The sequence below is a fragment of a genome, unplaced genomic scaffold (genome assembly GCF_019419815.1).
Source record: "Pyrus x bretschneideri cultivar Hongxiangsu unplaced genomic scaffold, Pyrus_bretschneideri_v1 Contig3, whole genome shotgun sequence".
Lineage (NCBI taxonomy): Eukaryota > Viridiplantae > Streptophyta > Magnoliopsida > Rosales > Rosaceae > Pyrus > Pyrus x bretschneideri.
Window position 1 is genome coordinate 13,067,864 of NW_025999612.1, and position 15,587 is coordinate 13,083,450.

General features: G+C 40.5%; 3 protein-coding genes, 1 non-coding gene and 1 pseudogene across 5 annotated transcripts; 4 read left to right on the top strand and 1 right to left on the bottom strand.

Annotated features, from left to right (window-relative positions):
* Nucleotides 1–297: 297 nt before the first annotated feature.
* LOC103946932 (zinc finger protein VAR3, chloroplastic) lies at nt 298–3,554 on the top strand. Its single transcript, XM_009357757.3, has 7 exons — nt 298–790; nt 1,223–1,340; nt 1,574–1,920; nt 2,238–2,360; nt 2,469–2,585; nt 2,707–2,799; nt 2,901–3,554. The coding sequence occupies exons 1-7, from the start codon at nt 432–434 to the stop codon at nt 3,010–3,012; spliced, it is 1,269 nt and encodes a 422-aa protein (XP_009356032.2). The 5' UTR covers nt 298–431; the 3' UTR covers nt 3,013–3,554.
* A 1,216-nt stretch (nt 3,555–4,770) lies between these two features.
* On the top strand, nt 4,771–7,217 carry LOC103946930 (annotated as a pseudogene).
* A 954-nt stretch (nt 7,218–8,171) lies between these two features.
* On the top strand, nt 8,172–11,924 carry LOC103946928 (protection of telomeres protein 1a). Of its 2 annotated transcripts, none has more exons than XM_048589546.1 (10): nt 8,172–8,386; nt 8,765–8,898; nt 9,187–9,388; nt 9,932–9,996; nt 10,150–10,238; nt 10,675–10,953; nt 11,060–11,142; nt 11,270–11,337; nt 11,464–11,616; nt 11,721–11,924. In XM_048589546.1, the coding sequence occupies exons 1-10, from the start codon at nt 8,257–8,259 to the stop codon at nt 11,922–11,924; spliced, it is 1,407 nt and encodes a 468-aa protein (XP_048445503.1). In that variant the 5' UTR covers nt 8,172–8,256. The 2 variants fall into 2 exon arrangements, with proteins under 2 accessions (XP_048445503.1, XP_009356029.2); XM_009357754.3 differs by having other exon boundaries at nt 9,187–9,376.
* Nucleotides 8,516–8,615, top strand: LOC125479897. Its single transcript, XR_007260354.1, has one exon. It is a non-coding gene; the product is annotated as a small nucleolar RNA snoR113 (small nucleolar RNA).
* Nucleotides 11,925–12,158: 234 nt separating the features above from the next.
* LOC103946929 (ERAD-associated E3 ubiquitin-protein ligase component HRD3A) lies at nt 12,159–15,582 on the bottom strand. The gene is made up of 6 exons (XM_009357756.3): nt 15,010–15,582; nt 14,401–14,892; nt 13,977–14,192; nt 13,415–13,738; nt 13,057–13,299; nt 12,159–12,580 (listed from the first exon to the last, which is right to left on the bottom strand). The coding sequence occupies exons 1-6, from the start codon at nt 15,565–15,567 to the stop codon at nt 12,359–12,361; spliced, it is 2,055 nt and encodes a 684-aa protein (XP_009356031.2). The 5' UTR covers nt 15,568–15,582; the 3' UTR covers nt 12,159–12,358.
* Between the last annotated feature and the right edge of the window lie 5 nt (nt 15,583–15,587).

The following is a 15,587-nucleotide window of genomic DNA, read 5'->3' on the forward strand; positions in this document are numbered from 1 at the left end:
TTTAATCCTCAGAGACGAAAGTGAAGAGTTATGCCAATCTCAATGATCTATTTAGGCTAAAAAGCTTCTTTTTTTTTTATCTTTTTACAAATAATAACGTTAGTAGGTTAAATTGTTAAATTTTATGATAAGAAAAATCGGTGAAATCAAACTTTCACTAAGTTACATAAGTATTATTGTTTTTTTGTTATTACGGTAAAACGTATCTGTATTCCAAATTTTTAATTTCAATTAAATCTCCTATTTTTTTAATTTTCAATTTTTTTTTTCTCTCTCTAAACCCATCACCCCCAAAGTTCCTCACTTTGACAAGACCCTTACCTTTTACCAGTTACCATCATCATCTTCTTCTTCCCCGAACGCTCCAAACTTCATTAACACACACACTCTCTCTCACAACAAAATCCAGAAGATAAAAATCTCGAGAGTAAATGTCAGCTGCTTCAAAACTCATGCGTTTTGGGACCTCACTCTTCCACGCTCCCACAAGAACTCTCTCTCCTCCTACCCCTTCACTTCTCTCCCTGAAGCCCGTCGCCGCCGGACTGCGCTTCCCCCGGTACGCCTCCTCTTCGGATGCAATTGAAAGTATTGACACCATCCCGGCCAACAGCACAGAAGCGCCGCCGCCGCACCACCCCTGGCCCGAGTGGGTGGCCTTCGTCGACCGCTTGAAGGCCAAGGGGTACTTCACCGGAACGCCGCCGAAGGAGAGCGATGTTTACACGGATATAAATGAAGTAAAGGAGGCCTCTTTCAGCTTTGCTCGTGACCGCTATGATGTTTTCAAGTAAGGTTCTTTGATTTGGGGTTTTGCTCTGTTTGTTGCCGAGAAAATGTTATTGCCTGTTTGGTTGCCAAGAAAATTTTGGAATACAAAGATGTGAATTTTGCGTATTTATTTGTGCTAATTGGCAAGGAATTGGAAATTATGCCTTGAGATGTATGGATTTAAAATGCAGCTTTATGACCATAGATTTCCCCGAAAACAATGAGGAAATCCTTAGAATGTAGGAATATCGTGGTTTTTGCATTTTCGGGTTGTGAGACTTTGACGGTCGCGGAGCTGTTTTGTGAGAGTTGGGAAGTTAGTTATGTGATATGGATGAATCAAAAGCTTCTCTGCAGCAATGCGAAGAAGATTCCGATAACATAATTCATATTTTGATCGAGTTGTATCGAGTTATTATTGAACATTCCGTAATATTTGATTTTTGTGCAGATCGTTATCTATGGAAGATATTCAAGTAGTTGTGGAGGGTGGATGTCCCAATCTTTTCCGGAAAGCTGTGAATTCTGCAAAAAGATTGAGATTCCATTTGAGACTAGATGAAGGAGAGGTAGGTAATTACTCTCATTTACCCGATTTATGCTTACAGTTGTCGATGAAACTGCGGCCATACACATAAAAACTCTTTTACAACATGACGATAGAATACATATACATATATATGTGTATATATTATATCCTATTAAGTTATATTATCCATCACTTTTCTTTTCAATGTTTCTATAGGAATTTCTTTATGCAAACCTTGAGAATTGTTTATTGTGATCTGGATGGTTCTTACAGGTTTGCAGTGGTTGTAATCTCCGAGGTTCCTGTGATAGAGCTTATGTGATTCTTAAGGAATCTGAAGCAGCAGCACGTACAGTGGATATAGTGCGAATACTATTGTTTTATGCGCTGGATCCCGTTGTTTTTTATGAGGGAGAGAAGCCGCCTGGTAGAGAGATTCTAGAAACATCTGCAAGGAAGCTGCTTTCTGAGTTGATTAAACTCAGCGAAACGGCTGTTGACCCATCACTTCCAAAGCGTGTTGCCAAAGCTATTGAGAAGAAGAAAAATTATCCAAGTTTCATTGGTGATGAACTATCTCAAGATGTTGAAATGAAGAGAGGAGATTGGATGTGTCCCAAGTAAGTCGCACCAAGTTATTGTGGTCATCTCGTACCTTGTATGGCTTTATGACTTGATCGGAGGAGGTTATCTCCTCAAGTTAGGAGGCTTTTTCCTTGTTTTGTTTGTTGTGACAGATGACTATAGTAATGCTCCATGTGCATGCGTGTGTGGTTTTACGGCGGTAACACTATGTCAGTGACATATATCCGTCTCCTTTCCTGTGAATTTTGTGAAATATCCACAGTTGGAGCTTGTATACTTTAATTCGGGAATGATTATTATTGCAGTTAGTACCGTACTAGTTTCATGATTTGCTATTGTTATCTTGTTGCAGGTGCAATTTTATGAACTTTGCTAAAAATTTAAGATGCCTGCAATGTAAAGAAGATGGCCCAAGAAAAGCTGATTCGGGTGATCTCGAAATCGAAATGAAAAAGGGTGACTGGATCTGCACTGAGTAAGCCACTTCTTTTGCATGAGTGCTTAATGTTGCTGTTACCAGTTTTTTACGGTCTTATGATTCATGTTCCGAGTTTCACGTATCTAAGGTTGCGTTTTGTTACAGATGCAGTTTCATGAACTTCTCTAGAAATATACGCTGCCTAAAGTGCAAAGCTGAAGGGCCAAAAAGAGTCGGTACAGTTGCAGTTGAAATGAAGAAAGGAGACTGGACTTGCCCAAAGTAAGTATTCCTTTTGTCCTGACAACCAAAATAGTTCAGCAACTCTAAATTATTTAAACTGAGTATGCTAATTATTTTCCTAAGTAAAGTTCTATTTGATCACTTAGCTTATGTTCTTCAGGTGTGCGTTCATGAATTTCGCAAGCAATAGGATGTGTTTGCGTTGTCAAGATCCCCGGCCCAAGAAAAATCCTGCAGACTGGGACTGCCCCTCGTAAGCCTCTCTTCCGCTTTCTTTGTTTGTGTGTGTGTGAGGTGTCGTTTAGATTTAATATTAATGTTAACTGGATATTTACAAGATGATTTTGTATGCAGATGTGATTTCATGAATTATGGTAGAAACGCAGTTTGCCTGAAGTGCAACTGTAAACGCCCTCAAGAAGAAACTACTGAGTACGAGGAGCAGATGTGGAGGCGTCCACGCTAGTGTCTTGTTAATAGGAACAAAGGCATTGTTTTCAATGAAGATATGCGCGTGACATGCTTACGGTAAACATTGAGCACTTCGTAACATATCAGGCTAGTGACTACATAGATGGCAGAGTGGTTCTCGTGAACTGTCTGCGGTTTTAGCTTATACACTGCCAAGGACAGGAACCGTTTGTGACCAATGATTTTATAGTTTCTATGGGAAGGTGTTCCTTTTAAGGTTTTCTACTCTCATTAGATGAAAAAACAACAGTTTCTGGCTTCTTGTGTTATTTTTTCTTATCCCCGGAAAGACTCCCATGTCCGGAAACCCATAAAAGGAGAGCATGCGGTGAATCGCGACCAGATACTCTTTGGTAAAGATGGAAGATGAAGACTAACAGGAGGGAGTCATCAAGCAGCAATTCGGAGAAGTAATCCTCGACGAGCTCTTCGACTTGTATAGTAAGAAACTTGAAGAACAACCCTTTATGATCTATGACATGCTGTTATTTTGGTATTTGATTTGATTAATTTAGCAAGAGTTAGTGCTGGTTGGTATTGCTGTGCTTTGATAAAAAACTGCTTTTGCGGTGTTGTGAGAATAAGCTTAGTATTGCTGCTTCATGTTTTCAGATTTTTTTTTTATCCAAAACTATGAAAATAAGTTGTTTTTAAGTGTTTACCAAACATCTTTTTGAGCTCAGCTTTTTTTTATACCCATTTTTTATAAAAGCACCTTAGTTGTGACATCCCACATCGCCTAGGGGAGTGATTCTTATATGTATATTCTCATCTCTACCTAGCACGAGGCCTTTTGGGAGCTCACTGGCTTCGGCTTCCATGGGAACTCCGAAGTTAAGCGAGTAGCGCGCGAGAGCATTCCCAGGATGGGTGACCCATCGGGAAGTTCTCGTGTGAGTTCCCAAAAACAAAACTGTGAGGGCGTGGTTGGGGCCTAAAGCGGACAATATCGTGCTACGGTGGTGGAGTGGTCCCGGGAAGTGATCCGCCCCGGACTAGGATGTGACATTTGGTATTAGAGCCTAACCCTGGTCGCGTGTGTGCCGACGAGGACGTCGGGCCCCTAAGCGGGATGGATTGTGACATCCCACATCGCCCAGGGGAGTGATCCTTATATATATATATTCTCATCTCTACCTAGCATGAGGCATTTTGGGAGCTCACTGGCTTCGGGTTCCATGAGAACTCCGAAGTTAAGCAAGTAGCACGCGAGAGCATTCCCAAGATGGATGACCCATCGGGAAGTTCTCATGTGAGTTCCCAAAAACAAAACCGTGGGGGCGTGGTTGGGACCTAAAACGGACAATATCGTGCTACGGTGGTAGAGTGGGCCCGAAAAGTGATTCGTCCCGGATCGAGATGTGACATTAGTACCAAACCAGTACTTAGGCAAATCATCTACAATTTATGCATTGACAGGTTAAGTAATAACACGCTGCATTTTGTTTGACTTTGGGCAAATATAACCAAATATAACAAAATAATGAATTTGGGCGGCATTATTTTGTTTGACTTTGTTTAACATGTCGACATAGAACAAAATAATGAATACATTTTGTTTGACTTTGGGCAAATATAACCACATAATGTCTACATTTTGCCCTTTCAACTTAAGCATGATGGGTCACTAATGACATGCTGCAGCTCGCTCTATTGGGTGGTTTGTTGATATTTATATATCATTCATAGTCATAGTTTGATTTAGTAGCACTCAGTTTTCACTTTGTAAAGTAAATTTGAGTTCAAATTTGATGAACAGTAGTTGTTTGTAATAAAATAATATTAATTTACGTGTCCTTGTTAAAAGATGCGATTAGGAGACAGATAATCTGGGTAAAAGGAATAGAGAAAGGTTTAGGAAGACTTGAAAATAGACTCTAAGAAAAGACATCAAGTACTTGGAGCTAACGAGAGACTCAACATAAAACTGAGTGCAATGACGTTCTAGAATTCATACGAACAATCCCACTTGCTACGGCTACAAATTAAATATATTTTTTGCAGCTCCATGATCATCATTTTACTCCATTAGTGGCTCCATTTGCATTAAAAAACTAATTAACTCACACCTACGACAAATATTTCGTATTTCGAACGGAATAAATATCAGTAGCCACCTCAAAGGAAGAGGATCGATTAATCCAAACATAAAACCAGAGAGAGAGAGAGAGAGAGAGAGAGAGAGAGAGATGGCAAAATCGGTGGCATTTACCGTGAACGGTGGAGACAGCCTCTACAGTTACAGCAAAAACTCAACTTTTCAGGTGTGTAACGTCACTCTCAATTATATAGCACGACAGTGATCCCAACCGGATCTCCCCCACCAAGTTTTAAGGATCGAAATCCTTAAAATTTGATCCAATAACTACAATTATTATCACTTTTAGAAGGGTAGTTTAGGTCTCCAAATCCTTAGGATTTGATAGGGTGAGATCCGGCTGGGATCTCTGTCCATATAGCACAACGTTATCTCACGAATTTTTCTTTTCGGCCTGTTTGAAAGTGTTTTGTGAATTATAAGAACTTTTGGGAATAAGCACACGAGAGACGATTCTTTGTAAAAATCACTTAAAAGAGAGTTTTAACGAAATACTTACATAAGTGTTAATTTTTAAAGAAAAATCACATTTTTACTATTTTTTAATTTTTTTTACTATTCACTACATTTATCTTCGGTGCTTCTCCTGGAAAGTGATTCTGGTTCTCTAGAATCACTTCCAAACGGGTTCTTCTGTCTCAAGAATTTTTATGCCAAAGCTTCTCTTTTGTGCAGAGAAAAGCCATAGATGCTGCTAAGGAACTGATCAACGAAGCAGTTTTCGAACGTCTTGACATCGAAAGCTTCTCGTCTTCAAACGCATTTCGAGTTACGGATTTAGGCTGCTCTGTCGGGCCTAACACTTTCCTGGCAGTGCAAAACATAGTTGATGCTCTGGAGCAAAAGTACCAAAGCCAAGGACACAATTCTCAGCTCCTTGAGTTGCATGTTTTCTTCAACGATCACGTCTCCAACGATTTCAACGAGCTCTTCCGATCTCTGCCTGCAGACAGGCGATACTACGCCACAGGCGTGCCGGGTTCATTTCATTCTCGCTTGTTCCCCAAGGACTTTCTTCACTTTGTTTACTCTTCGTATGCTCTCCAGTGTCTTTCTAAAATGCCAGAAGAAGTGGCGGACATCAACTCGCCTGCTTGGAACAAAGGGAGGATTTATTACTCGAATTCGGAAGACCAAGTCGTTAAGGCATATGAAGCTCAGTATGCCAAGGACATGGCGTGCTTGCTAAATGCCAGAGCACAAGAGATTGTGTGTTGATGGCATTTGTCGTCCCAGGCCGCCCCAATGGAGTCCCTCATACACAAGTTTTCGGCAACAAGGTGGCAGAACTCATCGGATCCTGCCTCATGGACATGGCCAACAAGGTAAAAAAAAATTCAGCTTCATAGATTTGCATCCCAGAGCACTAACTAAATGTAGAGGTACATGTTTTCACCAACTGTTTAGTCAACTGTTTACTAGTGACGTGACAGAGCGGGAACCACCCCCAAACCCCAAGGCCATTTTGGGAGTGGGTCTTAGGCTGTCACGTCAACAGTTAATGGTTAACCTGATAGTCAACCTAACAGAAGGTGTCAAATGTCAAAATGGTGGGGTTCAATCCAAAAAAATTGGAACCTCGGGATGCAATTTGTAATTGACTACATACCTCGACGGTTCAAGCTGTGATCGTATGGTGTAAATAAGATAAATATACGCTGCTTAAGCTGGTATAACTGAGAACCTGTTTTGTTTTCCTGAGTAGGGTGTCATCTCTGAAGAGAAACTGGACTCCTTCAATATACCGCTGTATATGGCTTCGCTCGATGAAGTGGAAGCGATTGTGAAAGCTAATGGATGTTTCAGCATAGAAAGAATGGAAAACTTGACTCAGGAACAACCACAGGCCAACGTAATTGCATCTGCTTTGAGATCCGGAATGGGGGGAATGTTTCGGGAGCATTTTGGAGATGAGATTCTGGATGAGCTTTTTGATTCGCTTAGCAAGAAACTCGAAGAATCCTCCTCCGTCCTCAAACCACTGACGTCAATTAGCTTGTTTGTTTTGCTCAAACGCGCAGCCAACTGATCGCAACAGAGCAGCTTTCTCTACTTGATCAGTGGAACTTGTGATTTGAAGCTTCTCGGTAGCTTGACAATGTAAAATATTAAGGGCTGGTTTGGTATTGCTGTGCTTTGAAAAAAAGCTGCTTTTGCTGTGCTGTGAGAATAAGCAGCTGTGAAATAAAGCAGCAGAGTGTTTGGTAAACTTTTTTGTAAAAGTGCTTTTGAAAAAAAAAAGCAGTATTAGAGTGTTTGGTAAACTTTTATGTAAAACAGATGTGAAAAAAAGCCAGTTTTTCAAAGCTAGGTTTTGCAGCTTCTTGTTTTTGGCTTTTTTTCATCCAAAACTGTGAAAAAAAGCTGAAGCTGAGTGTTTACCAAACACAAAAACAGCTCCCAGCTTTTTTTGACAGCAGCTTTTTTCAAAATCACCTCAGTACCAAACCAGGTCTAAGTACCACATGTGTTTTATTCCCTGAGTGAAATATGAATAATGTTTTCCCCCTGTTTCGTTGCTTCTTTGAAAGTACTTGTACTTGCGAATGCTTCTGTTAGAAGTGCTTTTATTTTAAACATGTTGTACACCAATGATGCTTCTTGAAAAAAAAAAAAAAAAAAAAAGCGTTTTTATGAGCCAAGAAGGCTTCTAAGTTTTTTTTATGCCAAAGTTTGAAAGATCTTACTCTTACAAAAAATGACAAGTCTTTTCTAAAAGGCTTTCGCCTCTACTTTCGTTTCTTACTTCAATATAAAGAGGGATTTTCGGTGGCACCTAGCCGAACGAAATAGGGTTATTAGGACATAACCAGTTCGGTAAATATATGACCGAAATACTTGATATAATACGGCTAATGATCTCAAAGACAACACAAGGATTTATTTATAAAGAAAACTAATGAAAATAAATTGAAATTTTTTAAATTTTAACAATAAATATAAAATAAAAAATAAAGAAAATAACATTAAAATGTGATTTTTCATTAAAATAAAGGATGCTGAAACTTTTAGGGAGTTTTGGTTAAAATTTTCTATTTATATATTAAAAACCGCCCTTTTCCCTCCATAGAAACCCTAGAAGCAGCAGGAGCTCTCTACACTCTACTCGCTCTCAAGGCTAACCGAAATACTCACACAGAGATGCCGCGTGGTGGTGGTAACTACTATAACTTCACGAAGATCAGGGACGCCATTGATTCCGTCGGCGCGAAGGTCAACGTTATCGGCGTCGTCCTCGAGTGCGGCTTCCCCCGCCGATCCAGAGGCACCGGTAAATCTTCTTCCTTCAGTCAAATTTATCAAATTTATGTAATGTGCTTACAACTATATTGGTGTATATATGTAGATATATGTATGTATGTCATATATGTATATGTGTTGTGTGTGTGTGTATTTGTGGTGGCGATGATGAAACAAAGGCCGGACTTACGGCTGCTTCCGGCAAGGTCGGTAGTAGATTGATGAGACTCTTAACGAAAAGGTGTTGTTTGCTGAGCCGCCTGTTACCTTTGTTCCATTTCTCTGGGTCTTTAAATATTTTTGTGTTTATTTTTTATTTTTTGTTAAATTAATTATTTTTTGTTCTGCTTTTGGATGCAAATTTTTCTTCTCTGTTTGTTATTTATGTATTGGTGTGAGTCTTTCGCAGATTGGTTTGTTTCGGTGCGGATAATCGACGAGACGCATCAGGATCCCGGGTTGTCAGTTAACATTTTTACAGATAGGAGTGAGTGTCCTCGCATTTTATCTGTTGGAGACATAATTCAGTTCCAACGCATCATGGTATATCTTGAGCTTAACTTCATTGAGTTTTCTTTCCGGGGATTCTTCAATTGCTGATTTCTCAAGCAAATGTTGCCGCTTTCCTTTTCCCTATTGAATCATGTTTTCTCTGTTATCATAATGTTACCTATTATCTGTTATAAAAACGGATAATGTTATGGAGCATCATTTACTCCATTTTGTTAAAGGCATGAAACGTTCTGTACAAATCAAGGGCTCCTCTGGCCTTGACAGACATTACATTACGAAGTATGATCGTATTTGACTTGGGCATGCTACCTTGTGCAGATTAAACGTCATGTAGATAAAGTAAATGCTGTTTTTTCCAAGAAGTTCTCTACCTTTGCTATTTATTACGGAAGTGATGCTAGAAGTTTAAGTCCTTATCATGCTTCCAAAACATTTCGCGAGAGAGACCATGACAAGAACTTTTTGATAGACTTGAGAAGATGGTCGACGAATTTCCATTTTCACGAAGGTATACTTAAAAGTACGTTGTTTCAGATAGTAACTGTTGACTGCATTTAATTATGTATAAGTTTAACCTGTTCACAGTATATATTACAATGTTGTGGTTATTGATGAAAGACTATGGATATGATTCTTATGTGCTGCATGAATTATGGTTATGAAAATGGTAGTTGACGATAGTTCCACCTGGATTAGGTTTTCGTAAAGATAGCTTGCTCACGTGTAAGTTTTCGTGAAGAGGCATTATTTGAGCTAAGGGGTTCATGTTTTTGCTCTGGTTTTTGAGGCAGAAGTATATAGTAATCCTAAGTCCTTTTCACGTATCCGCTTGAATGGTTTGTGAAGAGGAAGCACCATACTGTTATGATTCTAGAGATGCTGCCAAATACTTTGTCCAAATTATTGGACTCCCTGGATGATAGATTTGTAGCAACTTTCTGACCTAATTGTATATATGAGAAAAGATAGGTACTTTCTTTTGCTTGGTAGATAGAGGTATATCATAAGCCTGCCTTAGTTATTTTTTCATCTTATCTTTACTAGAAATGTATATGGTTTGTAGGTGCAAATTATTTCTCATTCATCAGAGAAATGAAGGGAGGTGAAGATTTTAATTTGGTTTGTAAAGTAAGTAAACCATTTTTGTTAAATTTGTGTGAACTGGTTAAATGAATACAGCAGATTTCTTTTTCTTTTTAAAGGATAATCAGCTGTACCAAGAATGGGATTATGCCATATACTGAGTACAACATAACTTTTTTCCTTGCGTTCTATCTCAAGATAATTCATATCCACGAGGGTGCTGGAAATGAATGGATGGCCTTTGTTTGGGATGGAACCGATGCTTCACCAGCTAATATTCTTCAAAAGTGAGTTGATAGCTGTTAATGTTTATTTTTTCTAATATATCATCATATAGTTATGGGGTACTTTGCAATTGCACCCCGTCTTGCCAGACAAAACCAAAACGAGTCCTTTCCTTTTGTCTTCGAAAATAAGAAGGGGGTTATTTTCCTTTCATTGAATTAGGTTGAAGTTATATAAAGTGATTGATCCCTTCAACATACTTCCCACGATATTCTGTTCTCGATTTTTTGTTGGTGTTTTTTCTCATGGAGAATAGTGAACTTCTTGAATTGCAACCCATGTAATGGTTATGACATTAGTGCATCACCTTACTGGACCGTGCCTATAATTATATATATATGTTTGTTAGTTGTGAAAGCTAATTTAGTTTTATCTATATGGTAACTGTATTGTATATTTATCTGAGAAATATTAAATACCGCTAAATATGAACCACAGGTTAGAAGATGAAACGAAGCACCCACTTCCCCTACATCTAGAACCATTTCCTTTGCCACGCGATACCTTATGCAGCTTTCCTGCAGTTGGAACTGTCTTAAGAGTGATATCTCAGGACCTTGAGAATGACAACCTTCGCCTGCTAAAAACTGGGGAGTGGGTGAAGCTTGTAAATTTGCTTTGTGAGGTGCATGCAGGATTATGGCGTTGTGTTTTGACACCCTTTACGAAGCTTCGATATACACCAAAAGAGGACCGTCTCAAACTTGAGCGGAAAAGGTTGTAACTTTTGGAAAGCATTTAATCATCATGCATTGCATCATTATGTTGCAGAACTCGCTAAATCTCTAATGCGATATCCCTTTGCATATTTTTTATGGATCAGGATATTTAATGAACGATTAGCCCAAAGTCCAGAAAATTTAATGCAGATGCCGTTTGGGGGCTTTCCGTCTCCTCAAGTCACAGGTACTGCACTGTTTTTTTTCTTGTGATGAATTCATCTTCGATTTCTTATTCATTCGCTTCTCTCTTTCAACTCCTAAAAATCGGTCTATCTCTTTTGAAATTCACTTATGATTTTTATTTCCCTCAGAGGTTGATGATAGTGATGACGACCATGCAATATTTCTTACCTTAATGGATGTTGTCGCAAGTTCAGAGGTATCCTACCTGTTTCACGCAGCTCTTAATTTGTGCCTCTGCTTTCTTGTTCAGATGCCTATTTATGCTTCTTTTTTTCACTGTTTTATAGATGTTTATTGACTGTATGCATTCCATACTGTGTAGCTTCCAGCTAGATTCAAGTGTGTAGTTCGAGTCATAGCAGCTTCCCCATGGCAGGCTGCGGACTTCCTCTTTCCTGCTGGGATTGACAGAATTAGGCTGACTCTGGAGGACTCGACCGCTAGAATTCATGCTTTTTTGTATGCAGAAGATGGGGTAAGAATTCGATTTCATCACTAACTTGTATTCGGACAGACTGTAATCCATCTTTTTGCCACGATATTTTCTTCTACTGATCATCGTTTTCATTTATGATATAGGTGAAATTTTTCGATGGCCAGTCCTCTGTTAAGGCATTGGAGATCAAATGTAATGCCTTGTTAGGAGTGAGAGTAAACAACGATGGGGTGCAAGACGACCCTCGTAGAAATCCCCCTTGGGTACAAGTTTGGCTAAAATCCGAAACTGACCAACAAGGAAATCTGCACTACCGGATTTTTGGCACCAAAGTGGTGGCGGCCTGAATCGCTAAACCGCTTGCATGGTTGGAGACGCATGCTGGAAGCAGCTTTTGGGAACTTTTGTGTATTCTGTCAAGCAGCTTTTGTATATGATGCAGCTCGGTGTATGTTTTCGTGTATATTAATATATCACCACACATTTCACAGTTCAAGAACAATCAGATTTTCAGTGCAAACATTCAGCTAAGTTTCTCGGGGACGAATGCAATCTAACGAGGTTAAACATGGTTTCGAACATGCAAGGCAAACGCACCACCTTCCATTCCTACGTGCTCAAATCTCTATATGGTACAATTTGTCCCAAAACATCAAAAGCTCATCGCCAAATCAATTTACCCAGCATTAGATACCTGTACATTGTATTCTAAATGTAAAGATTTGTTCATAAATGATGGAAGAGCCGCGTCGTTCTTGGAAGACTACTGTTGCCAACTAAACTACATGGGTGCAGGTGCAACATGCTCATTTGGGTGGTGCTGTGCGGCAATCACATTCGGAGCAGCAACAGCATGCCTGCGTTGTCGCTCACGTAGATATAGGACAGTAAGAAGACAAACAAAAAGAGTCAATATTGTCGCGTTTCCTTCTTCAAGTAGCACAGTATCAATCCATTCTTCAACCTTGGGATAGACTTCAGGCAATGAATCGATTATATGTACCTACATACGGACCCAAAACCAGAAAAAAACACAAATGAATGAAGATTCCGAAAATGAATAAAACCCGGGGACAAAGCTTTATAATCCAAAGCAAGCTCATGCTTATCACCTTGATTAATCAAAGGACGATGCCCATTTAACTCCAAATAGGTGTTGGATAGCAGAGATTGACTATTTCAGTGTTTAGACTTAATTCATATGAAATAACATAACGATTTCAAACATTCTGAAGAATTTTTTTAGGAGTACGATTTATGAATCTGAAAAGTTTTCCACGTTTTTAGAAAAAATTAGAACCGGCAGATAGCAGTATAAATGGCACTAAAAAGAACCTAGGTCCAAGCCATAACAAAAATGCCTGCGCCTTCAGAATCTTAAAATTATTCGACTGAAAATTGCAAGATAGCACTAATTAGTGATTGACCGCAACTATTACATGAGAAGGCAGTAAGGAAAGTAAAACAAAAAGAACTTACCAGGAAACTGTCGGCATAATTTTTTCGCATCCATAAGCTTGCGAGGGCTAGCGTGACGGGCAACTTTGCTGCGGAATCAATCTCTAGGGCTTGATCATAGTAACGCTTTGCAAGATGAAGATCCAAAGGCAACCCGTGCCCATGCTCATGCATGTAACCAAGGTTAAACATGGCTTGGGCATTAGACTGGGACCTGGCATGTTTGTAAGCCTCTGCCGCTCGTTCATAATCCTTCTCAGTACCCTAATAAAGAAAGAAGGAAAAAAAAAATAGTCAAGGCGAGATCAAGCTGCATTATTCAAAAGATACATCCCGAAGCTAGAGCAGTAACAAACGTGTTTCAGCATGAGATACCTACCTGACCATAGTAATATGCATCCCCAATCAGCAAAGCAGCATGTTCATTACCCTGCTCGGATGCTTGCCACCATAAGGAATGTGCCCGGTGATGCCTTTCTGCATCAGTGCACAAACCGGATTCGCCTATGCACATGCTTCGCTCCCCATATTTGTCAAGAATCCATGCAGCGTTACTCTGTGCTACCTCATAGCCTAACTCGGCCATCCTTGAATACAAGAAAAATGCCTTGCCCACGTCCCCTTTTAAGTATGATTCAAGTGCCCATCGGGACAAGGAACTCCATGGTCCCCTTTCTGCAACTAATTTGTATAATGCAGTGGCCTAAAACAAATTGAATCTTAATCAGGAATCGGAATTAATTAGTGCATACGTGCATTGGTGCATCTTTAACATCATTTACTTAGAATTAAATAGCAAAGTAACTTTTTTCATTTCAACAAATACAAACCAATTAATCATCACAAAATCTAGATTATCTTGCATATTCTGTTTTCTTAATGCCGAACAGAAAAGTGAGACGGTATGTAAACTAAACAAACAGAAAATACAGCGAGTTTACCCGTGGAAGATTTTTCTTAAGCCCGACTCCAGTATGAAACATCTTCCCTAGCTGGTAGAATGCCTTAGGTTGACCAGCATTAGCAGCAACTATAAAGTATTGACACGCAAGTTTAACATCTCTCTTTACCCCAATTCCTTTGAGATACATTACTCCTAGGTTATAGTGACCGCCACCTTCTTGATTATCAGCAGCCTTTTCAAAATACTCCTTGGCCTGCAACGAAAAGGAGTCGTTTTAACATAAGAATCCACCTATCAACGTATCAGAACGAACCCAACATTGGAAAAATGGTCTCAAAAGTTATTACAACTAACAATGTGGGATTTCATTCGCAGGGATCACCATCGAAAATGTGTACAAAATATAGAAGCACATAAAGCTTTAAGATACACACAGAGATAGAACCGAGGAGCATTCTTACTTTAGTGTAGTTCTTCTTCTCCACCCCATATCCTTTAACATACAAATACCCCATTCCGTTGTAGGCCGAAAAATGATCCTGTTTGGCTGCGAGTGTAAGCCACTCCAGAGCCTTGGTGTAATTCCTCTCAACACCGGCTCCTCTAGCATAAATCTCTCCGAGGAGCTCCATAGCCCGAGGCTCTCCCTTCTCCAATGCCTTTAGAAACCACGACAATGCCCTGGCATGGTCGCGGCGCAACCCTCTCAGCCCGAAATAGTAAAACAGGCCGACCTTATACATTGCCGCGGAGTTTCCCTTCTGAGCTTGGTACTCCAAAATCTGAAAGTCTTCATCTTCTTCGCCGCGGCTCTTCCTCAACGCATCCTTGTTCTCCTCCGCTCCGCTGTGGATCCTCACCGCCTCGATCACCGGCGTGTCCCTCGAAATCAGGAAGCTATTCACAGCTGCATCGGCCAATTCCGAGTACAATTTCACCGCTTTATCAAACATCTGCAAAACCAAACAAAAATCCGAACAGAAAACACCAAAATTAATCCTCCAATTTGCTCCTTTTAACTCCGCAACCAAACAGAGATCGATAGATCAAATTCGAAAGAGATTCCGTACATCTTGCCTGAAGTAAGTATACGCGAGGGCCATCTTCGACTGCATGTTGCCGCCCTCGGCGGCGAAGTAATGGTACGTGAAAGCCTTGGCCTTGCTCTGCTTTCTCATCTGCCCCGTACCGTACAGAAACCCCAACACAGACCGCGCGTGGGGGACGCCGCGGGAAGCCGAGTCCTCGATCTCCGAAATGGCCTCGTCCACGAGGGCAGTGTCTCCGGAGCTGACGGACTTGATTAATTTGGAGACGGTGGAGTAGTATCCGTCGTCGGGGTGGGTGGCCGGGTCGGGCTTGAAGGGGTCGGGTTCGAATATTGGGCGCCAGGAGCCCGGGTCGAGCTCCTCCTCGGACTGCGCGGCGGCGGATTCGCCGAACTCGTCCCAGTCGGGGGAGTCATTTGGAGCTGAGTCGGCGGCGGGCGGCGAGTCGTCGGGTGAGGCGGGGGTGTTTAGGAGGTCGTCTTGTGTCAGGACGAGGATGAAGGGACGGGCGGAAAGAGAGAGGGGGTAGAGAGAGAAAATCAGGAGAGAGAAGAGGAGCCTTCGAGCTGCAAAAGTCATTGCGGTTGCCAAATGCTAAC

Excerpts from the sequence above, each read along its gene's own strand:
- LOC103946932 (XM_009357757.3), top strand. The coding sequence starts at position 432 with ATGTCAGCTGCTTCAAAACTCATGCGTTTTGGGACCTCACTCTTCCAC. Across the intron at positions 1,921-2,237 it reads GGAGATTGGATGTGTCCCAA|GTGCAATTTTATGAACTTTG; the intron begins GTAAGTCGCACC and ends ATCTTGTTGCAG. Across the intron at positions 2,800-2,900 it reads GCAGACTGGGACTGCCCCTC|ATGTGATTTCATGAATTATG; the intron begins GTAAGCCTCTCT and ends TTTTGTATGCAG.
- LOC103946928 (XM_048589546.1), top strand. The coding sequence starts at position 8,257 with ATGCCGCGTGGTGGTGGTAACTACTATAACTTCACGAAGATCAGGGAC. Across the intron at positions 9,389-9,931 it reads TCACGAAGGTATACTTAAAA|GTGCAAATTATTTCTCATTC; the intron begins GTACGTTGTTTC and ends TATGGTTTGTAG. Across the intron at positions 10,239-10,674 it reads CCAGCTAATATTCTTCAAAA|GTTAGAAGATGAAACGAAGC; the intron begins GTGAGTTGATAG and ends TATGAACCACAG.
- LOC103946929 (XM_009357756.3), bottom strand. The coding sequence starts at position 15,567 with ATGACTTTTGCAGCTCGAAGGCTCCTCTTCTCTCTCCTGATTTTCTCT. Across the intron at positions 14,893-15,009 it reads ATACTTACTTCAGGCAAGAT|ATGTTTGATAAAGCGGTGAA; the intron begins GTACGGAATCTC and ends TTGGTTTTGCAG. Across the intron at positions 13,739-13,976 it reads TTAAGAAAAATCTTCCACGG|GCCACTGCATTATACAAATT; the intron begins GTAAACTCGCTG and ends AATTTGTTTTAG.